Below are 24,476 nucleotides of genomic sequence, written 5' to 3'. Positions count from 1 at the left end.
AAAAGCCAAATTAAATCCACTGATTCAATGTCATACAACTAAAACATGAAATTTTCCAAGAGGGATGAATACCTTTTATAGGTACTATATGCCATTGATATTAAACCAGATTCTGATTCTAATATTGATTGATAAGTTCTTGGTTATTCAGAGCAGGAAGAGATGGAGGGAAAAGGCAGGAGATTGGGCTGAGGGGGAAAATGGATCAGTCATAATAAAATAGCAAAGTGGACTCGATGGGCCAAATTGCCTAATTCTGCTCCTGTATCTTATGGTCTTGTACAATATCTTTCTATTCACCTTCACTTCTCCCACCTTCCTTTCTAAATAATAACATTCCCCAGATGCAAAAAAAATGTGATGCAGAAGAACAAACTGAAATGACTTTAAATCCTGAAGGAAATACAGCCTCAGTAACAAAAGACATACTACAGTTTTGAATACTAAGTACATATTTAGTTATTTGTTCACGGAATGTAAACTCGTACAAGTTTCCAGGTAACTTTTATCTGTCAATTATACATATTCAACAAAATATTCCATACAGAAATGTTTATATATACAATATGAAATTACATAACATGACAATTAATACACTTATTTCAGCTTCAAAGCTATGGGGGAAGTATTCCTTTCCTTTGGATCAAATGGATCTGATTATGTGCCAAATACATACAGTACTGCTTATTGATCAAAATTTGAAATGCTTATTGGCCTCTAAAAAGAGCAAATTACATTTTAATCTGAAATATAAGTATATAACTGTTAAACTGCTTTGAAGCTTATAATGTACTTCATATGTTTCCAATATATGTTCATTAAGATTTTAATGATTTACTTAAGTCTTCTGTACAAGTGCATTAACTCAAAACAACTAAACAAGAAGAAACTATTATCTATCCCTGGGCAGCAATATCCATGGTATATATTTACATAGGTACAACAGCAAAAGGTATTTAACATACAAAATTTAAAATCTGATGCTGCAAGAATGATTTTTAAATTTAAAAAAAAATGCACCTTGCATTAATTTTTTTTTAACTACCCAAAGACATGGAATATACCTGGGCTGATCTTTGAAGTAATGTTGATAATAATGTATTTTAAATATTGCCACTACATAATTCAAGAGTTGGTTTTTAAAAAACAAATCAGCTAGAAATATGAACTTATTTGGATTCCCTTGTACTGAAGACATTTTGATCACTGGCAACAAAGTAGACAACTTTTACTTGTGTTTACCAGTATTACAACCCAGACAACCGACATATGATATCCAGTCATATGATATTAATCTTGAAATAAGCTAGTGTGGTGGTTTTGATGATATATTTAAATCACACATTTATTAAATTCAAAATGTAACTAATCCTCCAGAAATCTAATTTCCTACTTGAATTTCTGTTCATTCACTGGGTATTATGTTCAGGTGTAAAATTAAAGTGCCCATATGTACAGGGTATAACTATAATTATATATTGTACCCAAATGTGGGCCCGAGGTAATATATTTTTAAAAGATATTTTAAAAAAACTAAGTTTCTTGGATGACAAAGAATATACAATGTATTAAAAATATGATAAAATATTTGCTGAAATTGTAGATAAATAGCATTTTCTATTTTGTAAGAGGGAACAAATTTAAAAAGGGCACAGTTCTAATATGTTCCCAACAGCGCTCAATCATTATCAGTGCACCCTTTCAGAAGCATATAAAACTGCATTGCAGTAAACCATCACACCATCCATGATAGTTTTAAAGTGATCTTAAAAGATGATGGGATGAAAATGCTATTTCTGTGCTCATGATTTTATAACCGTTCCACTTCATGGATGGAAATGTACTCGTGAGCACACTTTTGGTAATATTTTCCTATAACTTCTTCACATAAAATTTCAGTTCAGATTGAATTTCCATTCTATTTGCACATTTCCCAGTGGTGTACCACCTCAAAAGACAAAATCAACAGAATAAAGGTTGGGTATTTGCACAGACACTGTACTCCAAAGAAAATAAACTGTGTATAAATATACAAGACAGGGATCCTTCATTTACAATTGCTTTCCTTAAGATGTTAAAATTCATTTTTGGTATACATAACAAAATTAGATGATAAATATCCTTCAAGATGATTGCACCAAAAGAACAAATGTAGTTTCTTAAGAAATGCTGCAAAAATTTAATCATTCTGTGATCTTCGGTGGAAACGGTTTAATATTTCAGGGTTATGAGAAGCCATATGGGAAAAATCTCTGAAAATATCCTGGTAGGTTGCATCACCTGCAATAAAAAGAGTGAGGAGTTATTTCAGAAATTGAGGCAAAATGCTACATCAACTAGTTAATGGTTACAAATAAACCCATCAACTGATGTTTAGTAACAGAAAAGGCTATTCAGCTCAGGAGATCTGTGCTAGAGCTGTCTAATTAGTGGTAGTGCTCTGCTCTTTTACTCCAGCCTGGGCACTTCTGTTTTTCCATTTAGGCATCAATTCTCTTTTCAAACACTGCACTAATCCTTTCAAGTACTGGTTTTACAACAACTCCACTGAATAGTCCACTATGATGGGATTGACTTCGTTTGGATTTTTTTCCTACTTGGCAGAACTCAGTGTATTTTCAACAATAGCAAGAAGAAGAAGAAGAAATATGCATTTCAAATCATAGTTGGGACTGCAATCAGGCATGTTTGAACAAATCTCTGCCCAGATACCATCAGCATGTAAACTGTAGCACCAGACATTCCAAACACTACACCACAGCTATACTATAATAAAGTGCCTACAATGCCAAGAGGTCATTTCAGAAAGTCTGAACACTTGGGTGTCTTTCTCCTACCTGCATACAGGCAGAGGCTAAAGAGCTGGGCTCCAAAGGACCACCGTTACTAGAGACTTCAGAAGCATTCAGGCCTGAGCCAGGTTAATTTGTGGTTATCCTGGCTCAGGCCTCTAAACACCACTTTCCTGTTTCTTTCTGTCTAAATATTTTTTCTTTGAACCTTCGACACAAGAACTGTTCAGTGGCCATTTCTACTCTGAAACATTGTTTAAGTTAAATTGCTACATTTTTTAAAAAAGTGTTTTGGAAAGCTTCAGTAAGATAATCAAACAGTTGCAATAAAGTGAGGTGGAAGGAATACAATCAAGATACTTGATATCAACGTACAACTAGAAGAACTGCAGCATACAATTTAAGTAAGGGTGTTCACATAAAATCCTCAAATATTCAGTAGGCCAGACTGCATCTGTGTGAAGCGAGACAGAGTCAACGTTTCAGGTCAAAGACCATTCATCAGAACTGAAAAGAAAACAAGAAATTTGTACAGCGTATCCCCATGGTTACCTGAGCTTTACCCTATAAAAACATCCACCTTCCATAAGACTATAAGACATTGGCACAGATTTAGGCCATTTGATCCATTGAGCTACTCCATTATGTCATGGATGATTTATTATTTCTCTCAACCCCTTTCTTTTGCCGCCTTTGACGCCCTTATTAATCAAGAAACTATCAACATCTGATTTAAATGTACCCAATACTCTGCTTCCTCAGCTCTCTGCAGTAAAGAGTTCCACATATTCATCACCCTCTGGCTACAGAAATTCCTCCCCAACTCTGTTCTAAAGGGACATGCTTCTTTTCCAAGGCTGTGCCTGCTGGCTCTAGACCAGATAGAAAACACTATAGGAAACATCCTTTCCACATCCACTATCTAAGTGTTTCAATATTCGGTCGGCTTCAATGAAAACACCCATCACTCTTCTAGACTCCTGTGAGTACAGGCCAGGAGTCAAATGCTTCTCATACATTAACCATTTCATTCCCGGGCTCATTCTCGTGAACCTCCTCTAGACTCTCTCCAATGCCAGCACATCCTTTCTTTGCTCACAGTACTTCAAGTATAGTAGAAACATAAAAAAACCTACAGCACATTACAGGCAATATAGTCTGCCCAATGCCTCAACCACTCAGCATTACACACTTGCTTTTATCATCTAGACCTCTTGAAATGGATGTTAACATTGCATCTGCCTTCCCTACCACCAACTTAACCTGCAAGGTAACCTTTAGGGAATCTACACAAGGACTCCCAAGTCCCTTTGCACTTCAGAATTTTGAATTTTCTCCCCTTGAGAAAATAATTTACACCTTTATCCTTCTACCAAAGTGCATGATCATACACTTCCCTACACTATCTTCCGTCTGCCACTTCCTTGCCCATTCTCCTAATCTGACTAAGTCCTTCTACAGACTCCCTGTTAGCTCAACACTACCTGCCCTTCAACCTATCTCTGTATCATTTGCAAACTTGGTCACAAAACCATCAATTCCTTCATCCAAATCACTGACATACTGTATAATGTGAAAAGTAATATTTCCAACATCAACCCTGCAGAACACCACTAGTTACTGGCAGCCAACCAGGAAAGACCTCCTTTATTCCCATTCTTTGCCTCCTACCAGTCAACCAATTTTCTGTCCCTGCAACCTTACAACCTCTGTGTCAGAACTGAAAAGTCTCTGGCTTGAAACACTGACTCACAGGTAGACAGGGTGGTAAAGATGGCTTTCATCAGCCAATGCACCGAGTACAGACACTGGGATGTTAAGTTGCAGTTGTACAAGATGCTGGTGAGGCTGTATTTTGGAATAGTGTGTTCAATTTTGATTTTCATGCAGTAGAAAAGATGCTAATAAGCTGTAAAATGTGCAGAGGAGATTTACAAGGATTTTGCCAGGACTCAAGGGAATGAATTATGGAGAGAAGTAAAGCAGCTGGGTCTTTATTCATTATAGAGTAGGTAACTGAGAGATGATATTATAGACTTACAAAATCATGAGGGTCATAAATAGGATGAATGTGCACTGTCTTTTTCCTCAGTGCTGGGAAATCAAGAACTAAATGACATGTATTTAGAGGGGAGAAATTTAATAGGAACCTGAGGGGGCAACATTTCCACTCTGAAGGAGGTACAATTGGAATGAGTGGTTGAGGAAGGTACATGAATAGTAACAGTATAAAGGGATATGTGCCAAACAGTTTGAGATTGGATGGGAATTTTGGTCAGCGTTGACCAGCTGAGCCAAAGAGTCTGTGCCACACTCAGTGACTCTTCTCTCAGATGCGGCCTGGCCTACTGAGTGTTTCCAGCAGTTCCTGTTTCAGATATCCAGCATATGCAGAATTTTAGATTTTCACTAAGATTTTCACATGACACTCAATCACAAAGGTTAAATTCAAGTATTAGCTTCCAAATCTCATCTCATCTGATGCAGTACATTAAATCAGAAAATAAACAGCTGCTTGCATTGCAAAGTTAAGAATTTTGGAAGCAGTCATGAAACAGCTCTTAAAAAGACATGTAATAGCCAAATTTTCAACATCCTTTAAAGAAAACACAAACAAGGGAAATGGGTAGCATACATCTTGCGCCATAAAGTGTCTTAAAAGGACAATGGGATTGATGTAATTTGCTTAGATTAATAAAAACAATTCAACATAATTGTCACCACTCACATATACAGAATTTAAACTGTAATTGGCCACAAATTTAGGTTCAGATAAAGGTGAAAAAAAACAGCTTGACATACAAAGACAAACAAGAGAGTCTGGCAATGGCAAATGAATGACTCACAATATTGGGAGAACAATATATACACTGCACCTTAAGAAAGGACTACTGTACCTGCATGAACCTCAAAGCAGCAATGTTGAAATCAGGAGTGCAAGAATCAAGAGACACATAAGAAAGAATAAGAAAGCTTTAACTGCAAAATTTCCCAATCATTCAATACGTTCCCTTTTCATTTCAGAGAGATTATTTTCCCTTCTAATTTTACCTCGAAAATACTGTTCTGAATCATTCAAAAGACAGCAATCTAGTTAGTACAGTTCCTATGTTTTCCACTGCAAGAATGAACTACCCACTGGTGTTTCCAGTAAAGTGGCAGAGAACCAAAGTTTAATATCATTTAATGATGCTTTGTATTTGCATAATCATAATTTCCTATATCCCCAAATTCTAAACCTAGAATGCAGGACTGTAAAAAAAATAAAAATCAGTAAGTTAACTGCCTCTTGAATCCAGTTTCAACGTAACAAGACTGTGCAGTTTCCACTTCATCTATTTTTATGCCTGACCCAGAATTCTTTTGATGTCCAAAAATAAATGAATCATAGGATTAAATCCATTCAGCAATTGCACCAACAATATTGAAGTTGAGGATTTCAAGGGTTCTCAACATTAATACAAAATTTCTCATTTGTTCTAAATTAATGACCCTTAACCTGAGACTACGTACACTGCTATGCTGAGAGAAATGTCTCCCCATCCACCCTAACAGAACCTGATATATCTCAGTTATGTTGACTCACTCTCCCCTCAAAAGACAAGTGCTTCACCTCCAGAATCAATCTAGCATATCTACACTACACTATTTGCAAAACACGTACCTATTTTATAGGTAGAGACCAAAATTTCACAGTCATCCAGGAATGGTGTTAACAAAGTCGAAGTACCCAAGTAATAAAGTACTTAGCAATAAAGGCCAATACACAACATATGCTCGTAGTTACTTGCTCTCCTGAATAATTCATTTCTGAAATTTGCCTTTCATGTTCCAAAGTCCTTTCCTGTACCAATATTTACTAGATTTTTACCACTTAAAATATATATTCCATTTTGTAATAAAATACAGATTGCAAATAGCCGAAGGCCCAATGATTCTTACAGCATTTCACCTACAACATGCTGTCACATTTAAAATGATTTACATCTGTTATCAATGCCAATACTTCCCTCCAACCCTGTACACTCCTGAGCAAAAACTGTGTGGCATCAATTTTTTTTTTTAGCTTCCTGCTACATACTATCCACTGGTACCTGATCTTCTCAGCCTGTGAAATGCTCAATAAACAGTACCATATAGGAGAAGCAATTTGACAGTCATCTTGATTTTTTGAAAATCTTTTCTGCACAGCTTTGGTAAGAAACAAAGAGACACCAGTTCAAAAAGAGAGAAAATACAACCAAATCCTATGGGTATAATACACACACTCTCCAGAACTCATATTTTCAAAGATACTGAGGATCTGACAGTAGCTCTCTGCTCACCTCCTCAATCAAAAATTGGGCTTTGTGTTGAAAAATAATCAAAGATAGAAAGAATTAAACTAACTAGCCAAAGTGCTTAATTAAGAATTGAGATACCATAAATGAATATTTCTGGCAATTCTAAAACTAACACTCACAACCCTCATGCATGTTGTATTAGAAACCACTTATTTAATCAAGTCAACAAGATTAGTTTACCCATTTTCACACTAATGGCACATATTCAACTAATCTCATGTTCCTAACACACAAAGTATTGTTGCATATCAAAGATTTTGGGAAAAAGAAGTCTGAAAACTGCCAATGAAGTTTGGAAAGATCAGTTATGTTCATAGAGAATATAACTGATTCCACATTTGGCAGTAATGCATTCTGCAGTAATACAAATGCTTTGGCTTGGCCAATTGTTTTGGCATTTGTTAATTCTCCCATCTAGCAGTAAAAAGTGAAATACTGGCATTATTCACTTAATTTTACTATCTCCAATAGGTAACTTGCCTTATTAATACCTTAATTAATTTACATTAAAAGTAATGTATTTCAAAACAGGGAAGAACAAAGCTTTAGTGAAATCAGGTGCCCTTTTTAACCAGAATAATGCTATCAGCACCAACTAAGTGGAGAACAATTTTGGAGTTCAGCTTTTGCCAGAAAATATATTTTTATACGTGATTTATATACATTCAAATCAATACTCAACTTGAGAAAAAGCAGTCAATTATTTGCAAGCTATAAATCTAAACTCTCTCTCTCTATATATATATATACATTTATATACACACACACACAATCAAATATTCCCCACAAGTCTGAATACAAGCACATGCATTTTTTCTTCATTTGAACCATTTCTTATGGCTTACGATTGCATTCAAAAATTCAATTCAGTCATATGTTAAAATTTGCAAAGTTTGAGAAAAATAAATTGTGCAGCCATCACCTGACAATTTTATATTAAACCTTTAAGATCATAGCTGCATATGAAGACATTTATAGGTAAATACTGAAATTGTCTACTACTCAGGTTATGAAGCAGATGAGCAAGTTCCCAAAGTTCATCTGCTTTTTTTTAGAAAAATAATTCAGAATACATAGAAAGCCATAATTTTTTTTTGGAGAATCAGCTGCAAACCAGAACTGCATGGTACAACTGTTAAAAGCAGTTCAAATGGATTGTGAGCTCATAAAAGAAATAAGTGGCAGTAATTATTCTGTATTCTTCAATATAACTGGTGGATTTCCCATAGCTTATCCCCAAATGAAATACCAGCTGAGTACAGAAACCACTAGATCATTGCAGCCAAACATCCTTGATATCAGCACTAGCCTCAAACTCAAGTCTAGGCTAAAACTATCAAAAGTTATAGCCAGAGTTTTAAAATTGCAATTCTGTTTTACAAACATCATTACAACCACAGGAGTTTATATCAAGTTACTACCTCAAGAGCTGGATTGTTCTGTTGATTTCTACAATAGCATACACTTTGGAATGTTCACTTAGGTCAACATTTACATTAGTGACTGTATTTCCTTTATAGTAATGCTACATTTAAAGTGCAGGAAAGTACATACAAGATGTATACAAAAATACTGCATTATAATTCCAGATTAAGAACAGAAAAAGGCACACAATATACATTCAAAAGTATACTTGCAAAAATAGACAAAAATAAAGGTAACAATAGGAAACAGATGTATTTGCTAGCACCAGTTTGGTTTTAGTGATGTACAATTATAACCTAACTATAAACATTGCACAAGATATAGTACATATGGCTTTAGCTTTTAACAGTACATTATATATCCTGCAGTTTATTTTAGATGTAGCCTTCAGAAACCATTAAGTAATTATGGCAAATTTATAACCATCAGCAGTAAATGGAATATAGGAAATTCTCAGTATCAGTAATGTTTGCTGATATTACTCATTTCCTTAGTTGTGCAATAATTATATAGGCATGGAGATATAGCAAGGGAATAGATCCCTTAGCCCACATCAACCGTAATCCTATATTCCCATTATCTCATTCCCTAGTTTTGATGTCAAATTTCAAAACGTCACTGTTGTGCTTTCTTCCCTTACGATTAAATATATAAATTGAAGTGAAAATTAATTAAAAACAAATAATCCTATATGCATACAGTGAAATAGGTTCATAAACGCATGAAATTTGGAGAAGATATTTTTAGATTCAATTAATTAAAAACATTAAAAATAATGTAGCAGGACATCCAGCTACAGGCGTGACAAAGGTACAGGTAAGCGGGGGGGGGTGTTACCTTTTTGATAAGTGAGAACGCAATAGCAGTATTCAGAGGCAACATGCTTGAAGGATCAGTCGGTGAGGCAATATAGGTAGAGCTTAGAAACAAGGGGAGGGTCATTCTTATGGGGCTGTATTTTAGAGCAGCCAATATCAAGCAGGAATTTGAGGAATAGGTGCGCAGAGAAATTGCTAATAGTTATAAGAATAATAGGGCTGTATTAGTGGGAGATTTTAATGTCCTCAATATTGTCTGGGCTACTCAGAAAATACTAACAGCCTGGATAGGCATGGAATTTGTGAAATCTGTCCTGGAAAATTTCCGGAGTGCAACTTGGGCAGTTAGGATCAAGTAAATCCTGGGTAGACTATAGGGGTTGCAGAACTATACGCAAGAAAAAAATCAGAAAGACAAAAAGAGAGCATGAGATAGTTTTGGCAGAGAAGACGAAGGAAAATTTGAAGAGAGTTCATAAGTATATTAAGGGAAAAAGAGTAACTCAGGAGAAAATAGGGCCCTTCAAACACTAAAGTGGACATTATTGTGTGGAACTACAGGAAAAGATTGAGTATCTTTTCCTCTTTTTTTAAACTGTGGAGAAAAACATGAAGACTTAGGAGACTGAGATAGTAATAGGGAGGTCTTGGAGGTGGTCTTTATTACAGCAGAGCAGGACTGGACGTCTTAAAATGTATGAAGGTTAAAGAATCTCTCGGGCCTGATCAGGTATATCCAAGAATACTGTGGGAAGCTACAGAAGTTGTGGAAGCCCTGGCTGAAGTACATGTATCATCAGTATTGGGTCAAGTGAGAGAAGATGGGAGGGTGACTAACCAATTTAAGAAGAACTGCAAAGAAAAACCAACGAATTACAGACTAGCAAGCAGACATTTGTGGTAGGTACATTACTACACAGGATTGTGAGGGGCATGATAGACAAGCATTTGGAAAGACAGGGGTTGATTCAAGGATAGTCAGTATAGCTTTGTGTGCGGGAGAGCCATGGTCTACATGGCACTCGTAAGGCCTTTGATAAAGTTCCACATGGTTGCTGCCAAGGAAAGTTGGATTGCTTGGGATCCAGGGATATAGAATTGGCTTGATAGTAGACAACAGAGCGTGGTGGTGAAAGACTTTTTTTTTGCACCAGAAGCCCATGATGAGTTTTTTTTTAAAAAACAAGGGCTTAGTGCTAGTCTTTTTGTTACCTACAAAAGATTTGATGAGAAGGTAAATAGTTATATCTAGTAAATTTGCAGATGAACTAAAATGGTTGGTGTCTTTGACAGTAAAGATGGTCATCAGGATATATAGAGAGATCTATATCAACTGTGTGAGTTGACTGAGGAATGGCAAATAGAGTTTAATTCAGATAAGTGCAAGGTATTGCAACTTGGGAAGAACATTGAGGGTAGGATCTTCATGGTGATGGGTAGAGCCCTGGAGAATATATAGTTCTCTCAAATTGGCAATTTCTGACAAGAGGGCTTTCATCATTCAGGTCACTGAGAAATGCTGGTGGGATATTATGTTACAGTTGTACAAGGTATTTGTGAGGCCACATTCGAAATATTGTGTTCAGCTTTGGTCACACTCTAAGAAAAATACCATTAAGCTGGAAAGAGTGCAAGGAAGAGTTATGAGGGTTTGAAATATTGTGGAATATTGGTAGCTCAGGTTGGCTATTTGGAAGTTTGGTTGATTGCTGAGCTTGGCAAAATGTTTGCAGACCTTTCGGTTCCAATCAAGAAGCCATCATCAGTGCGCAGTTTAGGGTGTTGTCTCCTCAGAATGCTGGCTTATATAGTCCTCCAGGGTCCGATGGATCTTGATTAGAGGTTGAGATCTGGTTGGCTGGTTCAAAACACTGAACAGTTCAACAGTAGAAGATTCTGATTGGCTAGCTTTAAGAGAGGTCCTTTGGAAGTGTTTGCTTTGCTGTCCAGATCCTGAGATTACTGGCGATTTGTTGACTGTTGACTTTGTTGTTTCTCTTTTCTCCATAAGGGTTCATATACCAGATCTATGTTGATGTGTTGCTTGATGGATTCTTCTGTAGAGAACCACACTTTGAGAAATTCTCATTCTTTTCTCGCTTAAGTCAAGACTCTTCAAGACCTTTCAACAGAACAGATATCCAAGAAGCTTCATCCGAAGGTGCCTCAAGGTCAGAAACCCAAATATATAAATTACTCGAATGACAAATAAACAAATTTTATTGCTGTACATAAATAACATCTTGGAAATGACAGCAAAATTGCTTCAGCAACACAACATCACAGTTGCTTACAAACAGACTAACTTTGAGAAAGAACCTTTCAAAACTCAAAGCACAACAAAATGAGACTGATTGAACAAATGCTATCTACAAAATCCAGTGTAGTGACTGTGACAAGTTCTACATTGGTCAAACAGGAAGAAAACTATCGAACAGGCTACACAAGCATCAGCTAGTGAGCAGAGGCACGAATCACTCTTGCTGGTATCAGCTCATGAAGATGAAGCAGGACACCATTTCAACTGGATGACAGCCAGAATTTTGACTTGTACAAGAACAGGAAAAGAATGAGAATTTCTCAAAGTGTGGTTCTCTGTAGACAGATCCATCAACGAACACATCGACATAGATTCATTATATGAACCCTTATGGAGAAAAGATAAACAACGAAGTCAACAATCAACAAATCGCCAGTAATCCCGGGATCTGGATAGCAAAGCAAACACTTCCAAAGGACCTCCCTTGAAGCTAGCCAATCAGAATCTTCTACTGTTGAACTGGTTAGTGTTTTGAACCAGCTAACCAGATCACGACCTCTAATCAATATCCATTCGGATCCTGGAGCAGTATATAAGCTGGCATTCTGAGGAGACAACACCCTCAACTATGCACTGATGATGGCTTCTTGATTAGAGCTGAAACGTCTGCACACATTTTGCCAAGCTTGGCAATCAACCAAATTTCCAGTCGTGTGTGTGTTGCCAGGACTAGAGGGACTGAGTAATGGAGAGAGATTGAGCAGACTGGGACTTTTTTCACTGGAGCATAGGAGAATGAGGGGAGGGCTTACAGGGGTGTACAAAATTATGAGAGGCATAGATAGAGTGAACATGCACAGTCTTTTTACTCTGGGGTTGGAGAATGAAGAATAGGAGGGCATAGTTTAAACGTGACCAGTGAGAGATTTAACATGATTCTGAAAGGCAACGTTTTCAACCAAATTGGAAAGAGCTGATAGAGGAAGATGTTGAGAAACCAACTACATTTAAAAAAGGTATCTGCACAGTACATGGAGAGGAAAGGTTGAGGGATATGAGCCAAATGCAGGCAAATGGAACTTGCATTGATGGGAATCTTGGACCAGTTGGGCCAAAGGGCCTGTTTCTGTGGTGTATAACTTAATGATTTGCTGCTGAAAATTGTAGAGTTAGCAAGCTCATGGTATCGTGCATTTCCTAGCAACAGGCTTAATGCCATCTTTTATGTTAAACTTTCCCAATTAGGAATAAATTGTGCTAAAGTGCAAAAAGAAAGCAAACACTAGAAATAGATGTAGCTCAGAATGGTTAAATGGGTTATTAATGTATCAAAAAGTGAAGGTTAATACGGGAAATTGAAATAATATTTTCCTTGTACCTGAAAAGAAAATAACCCATAATCCCTGCTCCTGCTTTGTTACCCAATGATTCCTTCTGCAAAGTGCAAGCGAAGGAATAAAAACGTGGTTTAGAATTGACTGCAAGGCACTCTACAGTCAATTACCTTTGTATTGTTTTACATAAAAAGAATTATAACTTGGGCAAAGTAACAAAGCTTATTTCACTGCAAAAACAAAAGTCAGTGCCTTTGATGGGGTAGCGAGATTCGGTGAGAAAATTAGGAATACAAACTCTGAAACTGAGGTACACAATAATTCTTCCCTGACTTCTTATTTTCACCACTTTAAAATAAAAATGACTCAACTCAGCAATAAAATTTACATTCATATTTTAAAATCTATTTTAAATATCTAACATTAATTTCAAGTTAAACAATGAAAACCAAAGCATACAGAAATTTTTCAGGAAAATATTACTTTGCAGATACTGGTTTAAACTTTTGAGGTGCAGTACTCAGCATGATTTACATTTGCCAAAAAACTTTGGCGTGCATTTTTTTTCCTGATTAAAAGATTCTCTTTTTGAGATTTAGCTGGTCAAAACATTGGTCCTTTGATTGGTTGAAGTAACCACCTGTCTCCAACTTTTCCTGTCCCAACAACTAATCTTTAGATGACCATTTAAATTTCAGGGTGATTCAAGAATCCTCTAGCTGCAAACTAATAAATTCCTGTATGCACTTTTTATATTGCATCTCTGTATGACTGTTACTAGAATATTGACCTGACTGTCCAAGACCTTCAGATTCTCGCATCTCATCATTCATCTTTGCCAGGCGCAATCTGTAAAAACAAGAATATATAAGCTTCCTTAGGAATGTAATAGTGTTAGGTCCAAATACTAATAAAAACTTCAATATATTTTGTAACAACTTGTATTTTTGGCTAGCATGTCTTCCATTTTGATGGCAACTGGTCACTGTTTGCATGAATTATGCGATTAAACAAGAACCAGTGCTCAAGTGTCTTCTGGATTTTATGATCAGGCTGGATGGAGAGCGAGGTGTCTCCCAGTGGAGGTTGGTTGTAGGGGATTCGTAGCCCGTTCTTTACTTAGAGCCTTCAGCATTTTGGGCATCGAGGGAGAGAGGAAAAGGAGAGCCATCCGCAGTACCACCGATGCGGCAGAGAGGGCCTCAAGATGGCTGTGGCTCAAAAGAGGGGAGCCATGGAGTCATAAGTAGCTAGCCATCTGGACATAAGCTGGGGTCTGATCAGCCCCGGCTGGGTCACCTGGAGGAGGTTGCATGATGTTGAAAGACCCGAAGCACCCGATGATTCCAGGAACATCACTGAAGATGTGTCCAGAAGCATCAATAGATGTATGTACACAGCATGATCGGCCATTTTAGCCATGTCATTTCTCACCCGCTGTGATATGGAAGACCATTTTCTACATTAAACATGCTCTTCTAATCCAAAAGGTTACAAAAGCTTAAGTGATGAAGAAAACTGGTTTACAAAATAAAAAAAACACTTAAAATCTAACTATAGATTACAAAAAGTAGCTTGAAGGTGGTGGAAAGTTCTGAGCTACCCATTTATTTCTGTGATTTTGCGAGAACAGGAACACATGTATAACATGGGAACATTAGCAGTTTATTGGATATTTTCAAGTAGTCTTAAATGTCAATAGTCAATGCATTCAATAATAATACACTTAACATTCCTTATACTTAAGAGCACACAACTATTTACTTGTTTTAAGAGTTGTTTAGAAGAATATAAAATATTGGCTGGAAACAAAGTTATCAGAATAAAATTGATTCTAGTTAATTGGGTCATATTGGGATCAGTATATTTTGGCCCACTTAAGCAGCTGCCCCAATCAGCTGAAGTTTCATGGAAATAGCAAAAAGTACAGAAAAGACAAACTGTGTGAGAAATTGAGTATTTAAATGAAATGAAGAAATTAGAACATTACCAATATTTCCACAGTAGTACAAAACAAGTATTAGTTTCTAATAGTTATCATTGAGGGAATTCATCCAGGGTATCCTGCCGTGTTCTTTTGATTGACTCTAAATGAACAAAATCAGCACGGACACCGAGTGTAGATAATGGACAATGCTGTCGATGACTGCATAATGCAAATCTTTACTTTTATTGTAATATTCAAGATGACTGTCGATACCTTAATTCCATGTAATTCCTAATTTGTTGAAGTAGTGAAATCATTTCATTTTAACTCCCACTCGTTTCTGACATCTCCAACCTGAATGTTTGAAACTTTGGTGAGCAAAACAGTTCTGAATTGTCTTTACTTATTTCTCACCAACTACCAGTGACAGAAACCACTGCTTTTTGAACACAAACACACACAACTGACTCTATTTAAAACTGATGGCTCTAAGCACGGTATAGTGTCTAACGGACATGCAAATGCATGTGACTGACGGTAGTGAGGAACTGTTCAGCAACAGTCTCCTACTCCAATTGAGTGGCAGAGTGTCCCAAATAAACAAAGGGAACCCCAGTTAATTTCGCAAACACGAGGAATTCTGCAGATGCTGGAAATTCAAGCAACACACATCAAACTTGCCGGTGAACGCAGCAGGCCAGGCAGCATCTCTAGGAAGAGGTACAGTCGACGTTTTGGCCCAGACCCTTCGTCAGGACTAACTGAAAGAAGAGCTAGTAAGAGATTTGGAAGTGGGAGGGGGAGGGGGAGATCCAAAATGATATGAGAAGACAGGACGGGGAGGGATGGAGCCAAGAGCTGGACGGTTGATTGGCAAAAGGGATATGAGAGAATCATGGGACAGGAGGCCTAGGGAGAAAGAAAAGGGGGAGGGGGGAAGCCCAGAGGATGGGCAAGAGGGACAGCAGGAGAAAAAGGAGAGAGAGAGAAAAAGAATGTGTGTATGTAAATAAATAGGTACGGATGGGGTACGAGGGGGAGGTGGGGCATTAGCAGAAGTTTGAGAAGTCAATGTTCATGCCATCAGGTTGGAAGCTAACCAGATGGAATATAAGGTGTTGTTCCTCCAATCTGAGTGTGGCTTCATCTTTACAGTAGAGGAGGCCGTGGATAGACATATCAGAATGAGAATGGGACGTGGAATTAAATGGGAGCGTCTGGGACACTGTCCGCCAGAGAAAGTAGGATCTCCCAGTGGCCATACATTTTAATTCCACGTCCCATTCCCATTCTGATATGTCTATCCATGGCCTCCTCTACTGTCAAGATGAAGCCAACTCAGGTTGGAGGTACAAAACGTTATATTCCGTCTGGATAGCCTCCAACCTGATGGCATGAACATTGACTTCTCAAACTTCTGCTAATGCCCCAACTCCCCCTCGTACCCCATCCATCTCTCTCTCTCTCTCTCTCTCTCCCCCCTTTTTCTCCCTCTGTCCCTCTCACTATACCCCTTGCCCATCCTCTGGGCTTCCCCCCTCCCCCTTTTCTTTCTCCCTAGGCCTCCTGTCACATGATCCTCTCATACCCCTTTTGCCAAACAACTGTCCAGCTCTTGGCTCCATCCCTCCCCCTCCTGTCTTCTCCCATCATTTCAGATCTCCCCCTCCCCCTCCCACTTTCAAATCTCTTACTAGCTCTTCCTTCAGTTAGTCCTGACGAAGGGCCTCGGCCCGAAACGTCGACTGTACCTCTTCCTAGAGATGCTGCCTGGCTTGCTGCGTTCACCAGCAACTTTTATGTGTGTTTCTGAAATTCCAGCACCTGCAGATTTCCTCGTGTTTCTGTTGAACTTATTGCCTTCAACATTAAACAAATACACACACTGGACTTTGCTGATATAACTAAGGAAGAAATTCATCAGGGTCTTCTAGAGCTACAAGGTTCAGAAAAGATTACAAAGACAAGGACTAAGTCCCATGGACGTTAAAGGCATTTTAACAGGAAATAATCAGGCACATTTACCTGGTGAAGGAGTCAAGATTAAAGGGCTATAAAATCATTATCAGCTGTACCAAAGATAAAGGTAACAGAAGTATCAAACATTCTTCCAGAAAAGAAACATTCTGACTCAATATTTTTGTATCTCAGATTAGAACATCGAATAATACATCAGACCCTTCAGCCCATAATGTTATGCCAACCTTTTAACTCATTCCAAGATCAATCTAATCCTTCCCTTCATCAAGCCCTTTGATTTTCTTGATTGATATTTGGTAACCAAATTCTCAATGAATAGCAGAAAGAATGAAAGAGCTTAATGACTTTTAATACTTTACACCTGACAAAAAAAGTGCTTTAAAATACACCGTATATATCAATACATACAATGTAACTATATCTGCATTTGCTGCTTCTACAGCAATGGTGAGTGGGTCTTTCTGGTCTTCATCCAATGCATCCTGATCAGCTCCTCGTTTCAGAAATAAACACACTTGCCTAAGATAAAGCAGAAAAGTATGAGTTTTGTTGCAAATTAATGGCACTTACTTTCAACAAAAAATTAAATAGCTTCACACCAGAATCTTACACATTTTCAATTGTTCAAAAAACTATAACTTAAAAGCTAAACAATGATATAGTAAAAATTACACAATTGTGAAGTGCAAATATAATTTCCTTCCTTCAGCAGCAGTACTTTGAGGACAGGTAATCTTTCCATGGTTGGAACTACTCTGGAGCCTCTAAATGATCAATTTTACTGTTAAAGAGTATTCTAGAGTTATGTGAATATAGCAAATATTATGAATAAACTCTTCTTAGGCTTTCAACTGGGTAGAGGTATTGATTTTAACTGGCGACCTGATGACTAACTCTGCCATCTTCATTAGGGATGATGCCTAGGCACCTATAGTCTGGTGGTATTTAGACCCCCATCATCTGTCCCTGCTGATTAGTTAGTCTTCATCCAATCAGGTTTCTATTGTCCCAACTTGTTTAACAATCGAATTCCAGTTCTTATTTAGAGTGAGACCTTTGTCTTTGTTAAAATTATTTTCTTCTGGTTTTATTTCAATAGCGTCCTTCAACAGGTGGCCCCAAAAGCTATTGGCATGGCACAGTAGTTTTGTGCAGGCAAAGTCAATCCTGTGGCCACTGTGAATACCATGTTCTCCTACCGTCAATTTCTCCAGGTAACCCAAAGGGATACATCTCATGTGCTCCTTGATGCGGGTTTCCCAGCTGGAAGCCCGAGAAGAGTTTTTTTGTCATATACGCTAGGAAAGCACTAGATCCTTTTTATAGCAGATATTAATTCAAACAAGAACTAGGCTTCAGATCTTATGTAAATAAGTGCAGGAAGCTTGCCATGAACGTTCAGCTTTTTGTAAATTGCAAACAGTAAATTGAAGTTAAAACTACAGGCTGTTCCACAGACTAGGAGATTGCATATGCAATAGCCTAATATTAAGACAATGCTATTAATTCATTGTAGTTATCGATGGAAGAATTTATCCAATGTACTGCCATGTTCCTTTGATCAACTATAGATAAAAATCAGTGCAGACACCTAGGGTAATTTTTTCGACTAGTGTCAAACCTTTTTATGGCATCTTAGCCAAGGTCTGGAATTTTTTTAAAGTCGAAACAAAAACAAGTTTATCAAAAAATCTCTACTTTTTGAACCAGTGTCTGTCATCCTAAATGGATAACAATGCAACTAACTGATGCTATGGTATTTAAAGACTGATCACTCTAAACATGGTGTAGTGTCTAACAGCCACACAAGTACAATTGATGCTAATTAGAAACTATTCGGAAACAGTCTCCCATCCCTATTAAGTGGCTTAATGTCCCAAATAAATGAAGGGAATCCTGGCTATTTTCATAATTAGGTTTTGTTCTTTAAAAGTTGTCCCAAATCAGCATGTACTGTAATTAACTGATGGATTAATTAACTGGAATTCACTCTATTTCATTCATTGATTCCCTTCTGCTCATCATTCATAAAAATATTTCCAGGATCCCAGAAACTGAACTACTACCATGATCTGAAAAACAATTGCTTTTCCACCATTTAAAAAAAATTACTTTCAGAATACATTCAAAGACTTACAAATTTTATATTCCTGTTAAAAAGTGTTTGGTCAGATCACTAAAAACTGTTAGCAACAGTAAGCGATTCACATAATTATGTACTTGGACATGGGCTAGTATGCACTTTCAAGATTATTAATACATTTTTTAAACTACTGAGCTGATTTTCAAAGATAAATGTTGGAGTAGGCATAAAATGGACATTTTTTGGCAACACAGAGAGGTCTAACAAACTTTTTCTGGTCTTCAGCATTTACATCAATACCAAGTCACCCTCTAAAAACATCTAACAATGGCACAGAGGGCAGAAAAGGTTGAGAAGGTGATAATTTACCAGAGGCCAGCTTTGTAACTAACCCAAAAGTCAGCGTGAAGGTGGATAATTTTTTAATGAGCTGGTTCACTTTCTGATAATAAATATTCTCCAATTTCAAAACAACTTGTCAGGAGTGCGACAGAATTCTCAACATACTGTAACCTAGGCGGATAACTACAGTAGGCTAGTAGCCAAACATTATTCTGACCAGAATAGTCTATTTTATCATTGTCTACCTTTAACTTATCCTACAAGACTTTACTAATTTAACCTTAATCAAACCTCATTCAGACCGAGATCCACGACAGATAGTCAAACACCAAGATCCTAATTTGCTGAGAATCAGCTTACTACAAATGAAAATAGGTTGCCGGTACAACCACATTGTATTAATGAAAGGATTTCTTCTGTGCCACTTCTCTGTGCCTAATTTGATAAGATTAAACAATGTTAGAGTGATATAAATTTTGTAAAATTTAGAAACCTTCCTGCTCTTTTCAAAAGGATTGACAAAGAAAATCATCTGATCTATAAGCAGTTAAGATCGGAACTCCTCCCAACATTATACTCTACATACTTTTGAAATGTAAACAAAATGTAAACTGATTTCTTTTAATTCAGGATATTTGATTGCGTCCATTCTATAATTTACAGCTTTGATGATACCAGTTGCGGTAAATGAGTTTCTTTTTAAATTATAAGTGCCCTGATATACATTTAACATTGAATTTCATCATGTTTCTTTGTGCATGTTCTCCTTTCTGCCTGCAAAGCAATTCTCAAACCTGTGCATCTAACTGGTCTTATTTACTTTGATATTACCATGACTTTCACATTCATTTGCCAGCAAAACAAAATGTGAACACTGGACAAGCATTATTTTCCACATTGTGTTTCAATATGGTGAGCAAAAGACCACTGTTGCCCACTCTGGCATCAAATCATTTCCCTTATCTTTCTCACATTACTTCCAGTGATTTGTTTCATGTTCACACCTGCTTCATTTTCACATCACTTTCATGGCAAAATTTTTGAAAACTGAAAGGAAGAATTACCTACTATTCAGATCAAATACCAAAATTAATTCTAGTCCTCAAGCATTTGTCAAATGTGTTACGCCATATTACTCCAGTTGTTTTTTTTTGAAGACTCTTCCAAAGATTTAAAATACTAAGGCAGGTTTGAGAAGAAAAATACTTGGGGTCTACTCTGAGTATTGACAATATATTGTACACAAGACAAGACACATCACTGAAATTAAATAAACCTGTTACCCAGTATGCCCCAAGATGGTGGCATGATGCAACGGCCCTCTCCCTCGGCAGTCCCTGCGATTTACATCTGCTCCATTCTGTAGCAGGAATTCACAGGCAACCAAAGATCCCTATAATAAAACATAACAAATATTTGCGTTTCTTAAGATCCAAAATTGGTATAGACAAGGCAAAGTAAAACATCAACTAACAACAGTCCAGGAAAGACAACAGAGAACATATCTACACGAAAAAACAGGAGAGGAAAAAAAAGTGAAAGGCGAGGAAAAAGCGCACAAGGAAAATGAAAATAAGCTTAATTACAGCCTCGTGGCCGATTTTATGTTGAGGTAAATAAATGCTACGTAGAATAGTATGGGAATTGCAAGGCATCTGACCACAAAAGACCGCAAAAGTTTGTGAGGAAGCATCCAGGACTATACCAGAAGCACTGGTTCACAGAGCTCTCAGTATTGTCGAGGACCTCTCTCATTCGTCCCACAATCGCTTTGAACTACCCACAAGCAGGATGTACCACAGTGTAAGAACAAGAATTGTTAGGCTGGGTACCAATTTCTTCTGCTAGGCTGTGAGACTTCTGAAGACCCTGCTGCCACCAAGTACACATTATTTATGACAGCGCCAGTAGCAGTAATACTGTTGTACAGTTAACTATGTCATATGCACTTTGTCAACTTGTACATTTATAGAATATTTTATTATTTGTTAATATTGTGTTAATATTTTGTGATGTATGTACTGTGTTTTGTACTTTGGTCCCAAAGGAACATTGTTTCATTTAGCTGTATACATGTGTAATGCCCTGGTTAAGAACATGTTTTATTGTAATCCTACTGTTATGCTGTTGGGTATGTTATTTTCTGCAGCTTTTCTGTAAAACGTAGTGTGTTCTGCTAATTAAGCTTCACAATTCATATTTTGGTTTCTGCTAAGATAAGGAGTCATTTGCTCTGCTTAGGAATGTTGTGTTAGCCAACTGGGTTTTTCTTAATAACATTCTGTCCAGTGGAATGCCACTTAACATTCAGTACAGAATGGCAGCATCAGATCTCTAGGAGACAGAGAGTTGGTTTTGGGTCTTTGATTGGCAGGGCTGGGAAGGAGGAGGAGCGGGCAGAGAAGAGCACAAGGGAAGACGCTCGCAGAATCCCACCCGAAGGAGAGACCCCATTGTAAAAAGTGCTTTGTGCAGACAAATGTTTCCAAAGAGGAAGCGCCAATACTTCTGAGTTGGCCATTTCTTTGTAACAGCCTTCAAAGGAAGTTCGAACTGTGGCTCGTGACGGGAGGTCAGTGCCATGAGTAATTAAAGCGAAGCACCCAACTATTCAGAAATGAGCTCCAATGTCTATTGGACATTTATACTGGTTTAACTGTAATGGGCCCTCTTCTTTGCTATCAACTGTTTGCTAAAGTTGAAATATCTGTAAATATATTTCTGCTTTAAGTTTCTGCAGGTGTAAGATCTGTTATTTCCTGACAAATAATAACTTTGCATGGAGCAGCATTTATACAGCATTCACCATAATTTCTGTTCCCTCAACAGAACGTTCCAGCTTTTCTATTTGGTCGAGCTGCAATCATACCAACCCTAAATGTGGGTTGCTTATTGAATATGGCCTTCTCACTGTTACCCATGCAATGCTGAGCCACATGGCTGTTAGCTTATGAGCCAAGTTCATTGCAAGCCACAGTGAGACGTGTGTACAGTTGGATGACAATAAGCTTGTAGATCAATCACTGTGAATTATGCAAAATTATCATGCATGTACCCCATTATCTTAAATTAAATTTCAGTCCAGATATTTGCATTCAGGGGTCAAAGTAGGCTGATAGACACTTGGTTAAGTTCAGCACATCGTTTTTACGCTATGTAAAGGTACAAGTACATAAGCCCGATGTAACAATTCTAGGTATTTGTTTTTAAATTATTCTTCCTACTGTTCTTGCTCATACCAATTCCCATCATATAGGAAAATAAAACAAATGTTGACAATAACCTTCCTGAAATGAAAATTTAGAAATGAACTGCTATGTTAAAAATAAGACCAATCTGGATGGATACTTGTGCTTAACCTACGATCCGCAAGTTGGACTAATTCATTTATCTTTTGCACTTTGATTTTCTGGTCTCATTGGATTTCAGCCAAACCATATTACTGTCCATTTCCATGATAGAGGCAGATTAGTTGGCAGCAAACCTACCCCAAGCACAGCCTGAATAAGAGGAGTAGCCTCATTATCTTCAGGATTAACCCAGTTCACATCAGCGCCACGAGCTAATGCTTCTGCCATATCAGGAAGACTTCGAACATGAGCAGCATTGTACAACTGTAATCCTGGAGGAATCATCTTTACTTCCTGCAAGCCAGACAAATTCCTATATTCTTCTAATGTAGATGGTTCCAAAACTTCTAAAGAAACAAAACATAATATACTTTCCACTGCCAATTATATTCACAATTATACAATCTTGACACCAGTAATTTCATAATAAATATATATTTGCATGCGGAAATACAAGAAAATGCAGATGTTGGATCCTGGAGCAATGCTGTGGGTCAAGTAGCACTTGTTAAGGGATATGAATAGTTGATATTTCGGCCAATCCGTCCATTTCCCTCCACAGATGCTGCTCAACTGACTGTGTTCCTCCAGCAGATTGTTTGTTGCTCAAGATTCCAGCATCTGCTGTTTTGTGTCTTCATACAATTACACATCTTTGATAACAATATTAAGGATTGTATATTGATGATCAAAGCTCAGGTTAGATTGATGAGTTCAAACCACATTAAATGAACAACATGCAGGAAAAAAGAGAAAACAGAATAGATCTGCATTCATATCTCAAGTTATTAAACATGTGCAGCTTTTTACATTTGACCTGTCTTACTAACCTGTCTCAGATAAGTTGCTATTGGAAGTCAAAGACATTACATCATCTTTGTTCTCATCTGAGCTATTTGGCACACCACCATCTGAACTTTTTACCCCTTAAAGAAATGGAGAAGTTAAGCATGATTGATAATTTGTCAAATTTTAACTCACATATCAAAGCTTCTGTAAACAAAACTAAATAATTAAACTGAGCACAGTGACATTGAAATATTTTGCCCCTGTCAGCACGTCATATTTACGCTAATAACGCATTTGTTGTTACATGTATATATTAAGCACACAAAATGCATTTAAACCATATTCAGCTCAAATTGTGACTCATTTGCCTAAAGGTCAAAATTTAACAATATTATTGATCGGAAAAGACTGAGGCAAAGCTGCATTCTGAATGTTTCAAAATAAATAAAATTAATATAAAAATCTGATTTATTGTGCAAATGTGTCATAGGAATCTATGATTTTACTTTTTGCCAGAATATTTTAATACAGTAAAATATATATACACACACATAAACAGCACCATCCAAATAAACCAAATATTATAATACTTCACAATTGCAACTAAATAAATCAATTCACACTGCAATTAATTCTACAATATCCAGTGTGATTAAACACCAACTATTAATGCAAGAGGAAAAGAAAAAATAATGGAAAATGTTATTTGAATGAAGCATGTTTTAAAATGCTTTGGGAAGTGAGAAAACACACACACACAAAAGAAATCAAGCAACCATGAAGTGGAAATAAGCAGTGGAATAATGTTGTAGCATGGGGCACCACAAAGCTACACATGTGCAGTACTTACTACTATTAGATTTTGAAGAGGTGTCAAAGTAGGAGAATAGCGAGTCTAGCTCATCTGGACAGAAGAGAGACTCCCGACGTGGCTCAGTGTTACTAACAGCAGCTGGTTACATGCATGTTAGCAAAGCAAAGCAGCCATTGAAACAGAGGAAAACAGAGGAAATTGCTTTTGAGAAATTCAAAG

The 24,476-nt window shown here is 37.2% G+C and overlaps 1 protein-coding gene across 2 annotated transcripts in view; it reads right to left on the bottom strand.

Moving 5' to 3' along the window:
- Window positions 1-155: 155 nt before the first annotated feature.
- Window positions 156-24,476, bottom strand: part of LOC134345289 (arf-GAP with coiled-coil, ANK repeat and PH domain-containing protein 2-like) — a 146,114-nt gene continuing 121,793 nt past the window's right edge. For both annotated transcript variants that reach the window (XM_063045718.1, XM_063045719.1), the window contains 6 exons: window positions 23,485-23,580; window positions 22,793-23,001; window positions 20,588-20,697; window positions 17,288-17,398; window positions 13,763-13,821; window positions 156-2,280 (listed from right to left, as the gene is read on the bottom strand). In XM_063045718.1, the coding sequence (XP_062901788.1) occupies window positions 2,180-2,280; window positions 13,763-13,821; window positions 17,288-17,398; window positions 20,588-20,697; window positions 22,793-23,001; window positions 23,485-23,580 (686 nt within the window). In that variant the 3' untranslated portion in view covers window positions 156-2,179. The remainder of the gene's footprint in view (window positions 2,281-13,762; window positions 13,822-17,287; window positions 17,399-20,587; window positions 20,698-22,792; window positions 23,002-23,484; window positions 23,581-24,476) is intronic.

The sequence above is a fragment of the Mobula hypostoma genome, chromosome 4 (genome assembly GCF_963921235.1).
Source record: "Mobula hypostoma chromosome 4, sMobHyp1.1, whole genome shotgun sequence".
NCBI classification, from domain to species: domain Eukaryota; kingdom Metazoa; phylum Chordata; class Chondrichthyes; order Myliobatiformes; family Myliobatidae; genus Mobula; species Mobula hypostoma.
This window is presented reverse-complemented; position numbering and strand designations above follow the sequence as displayed.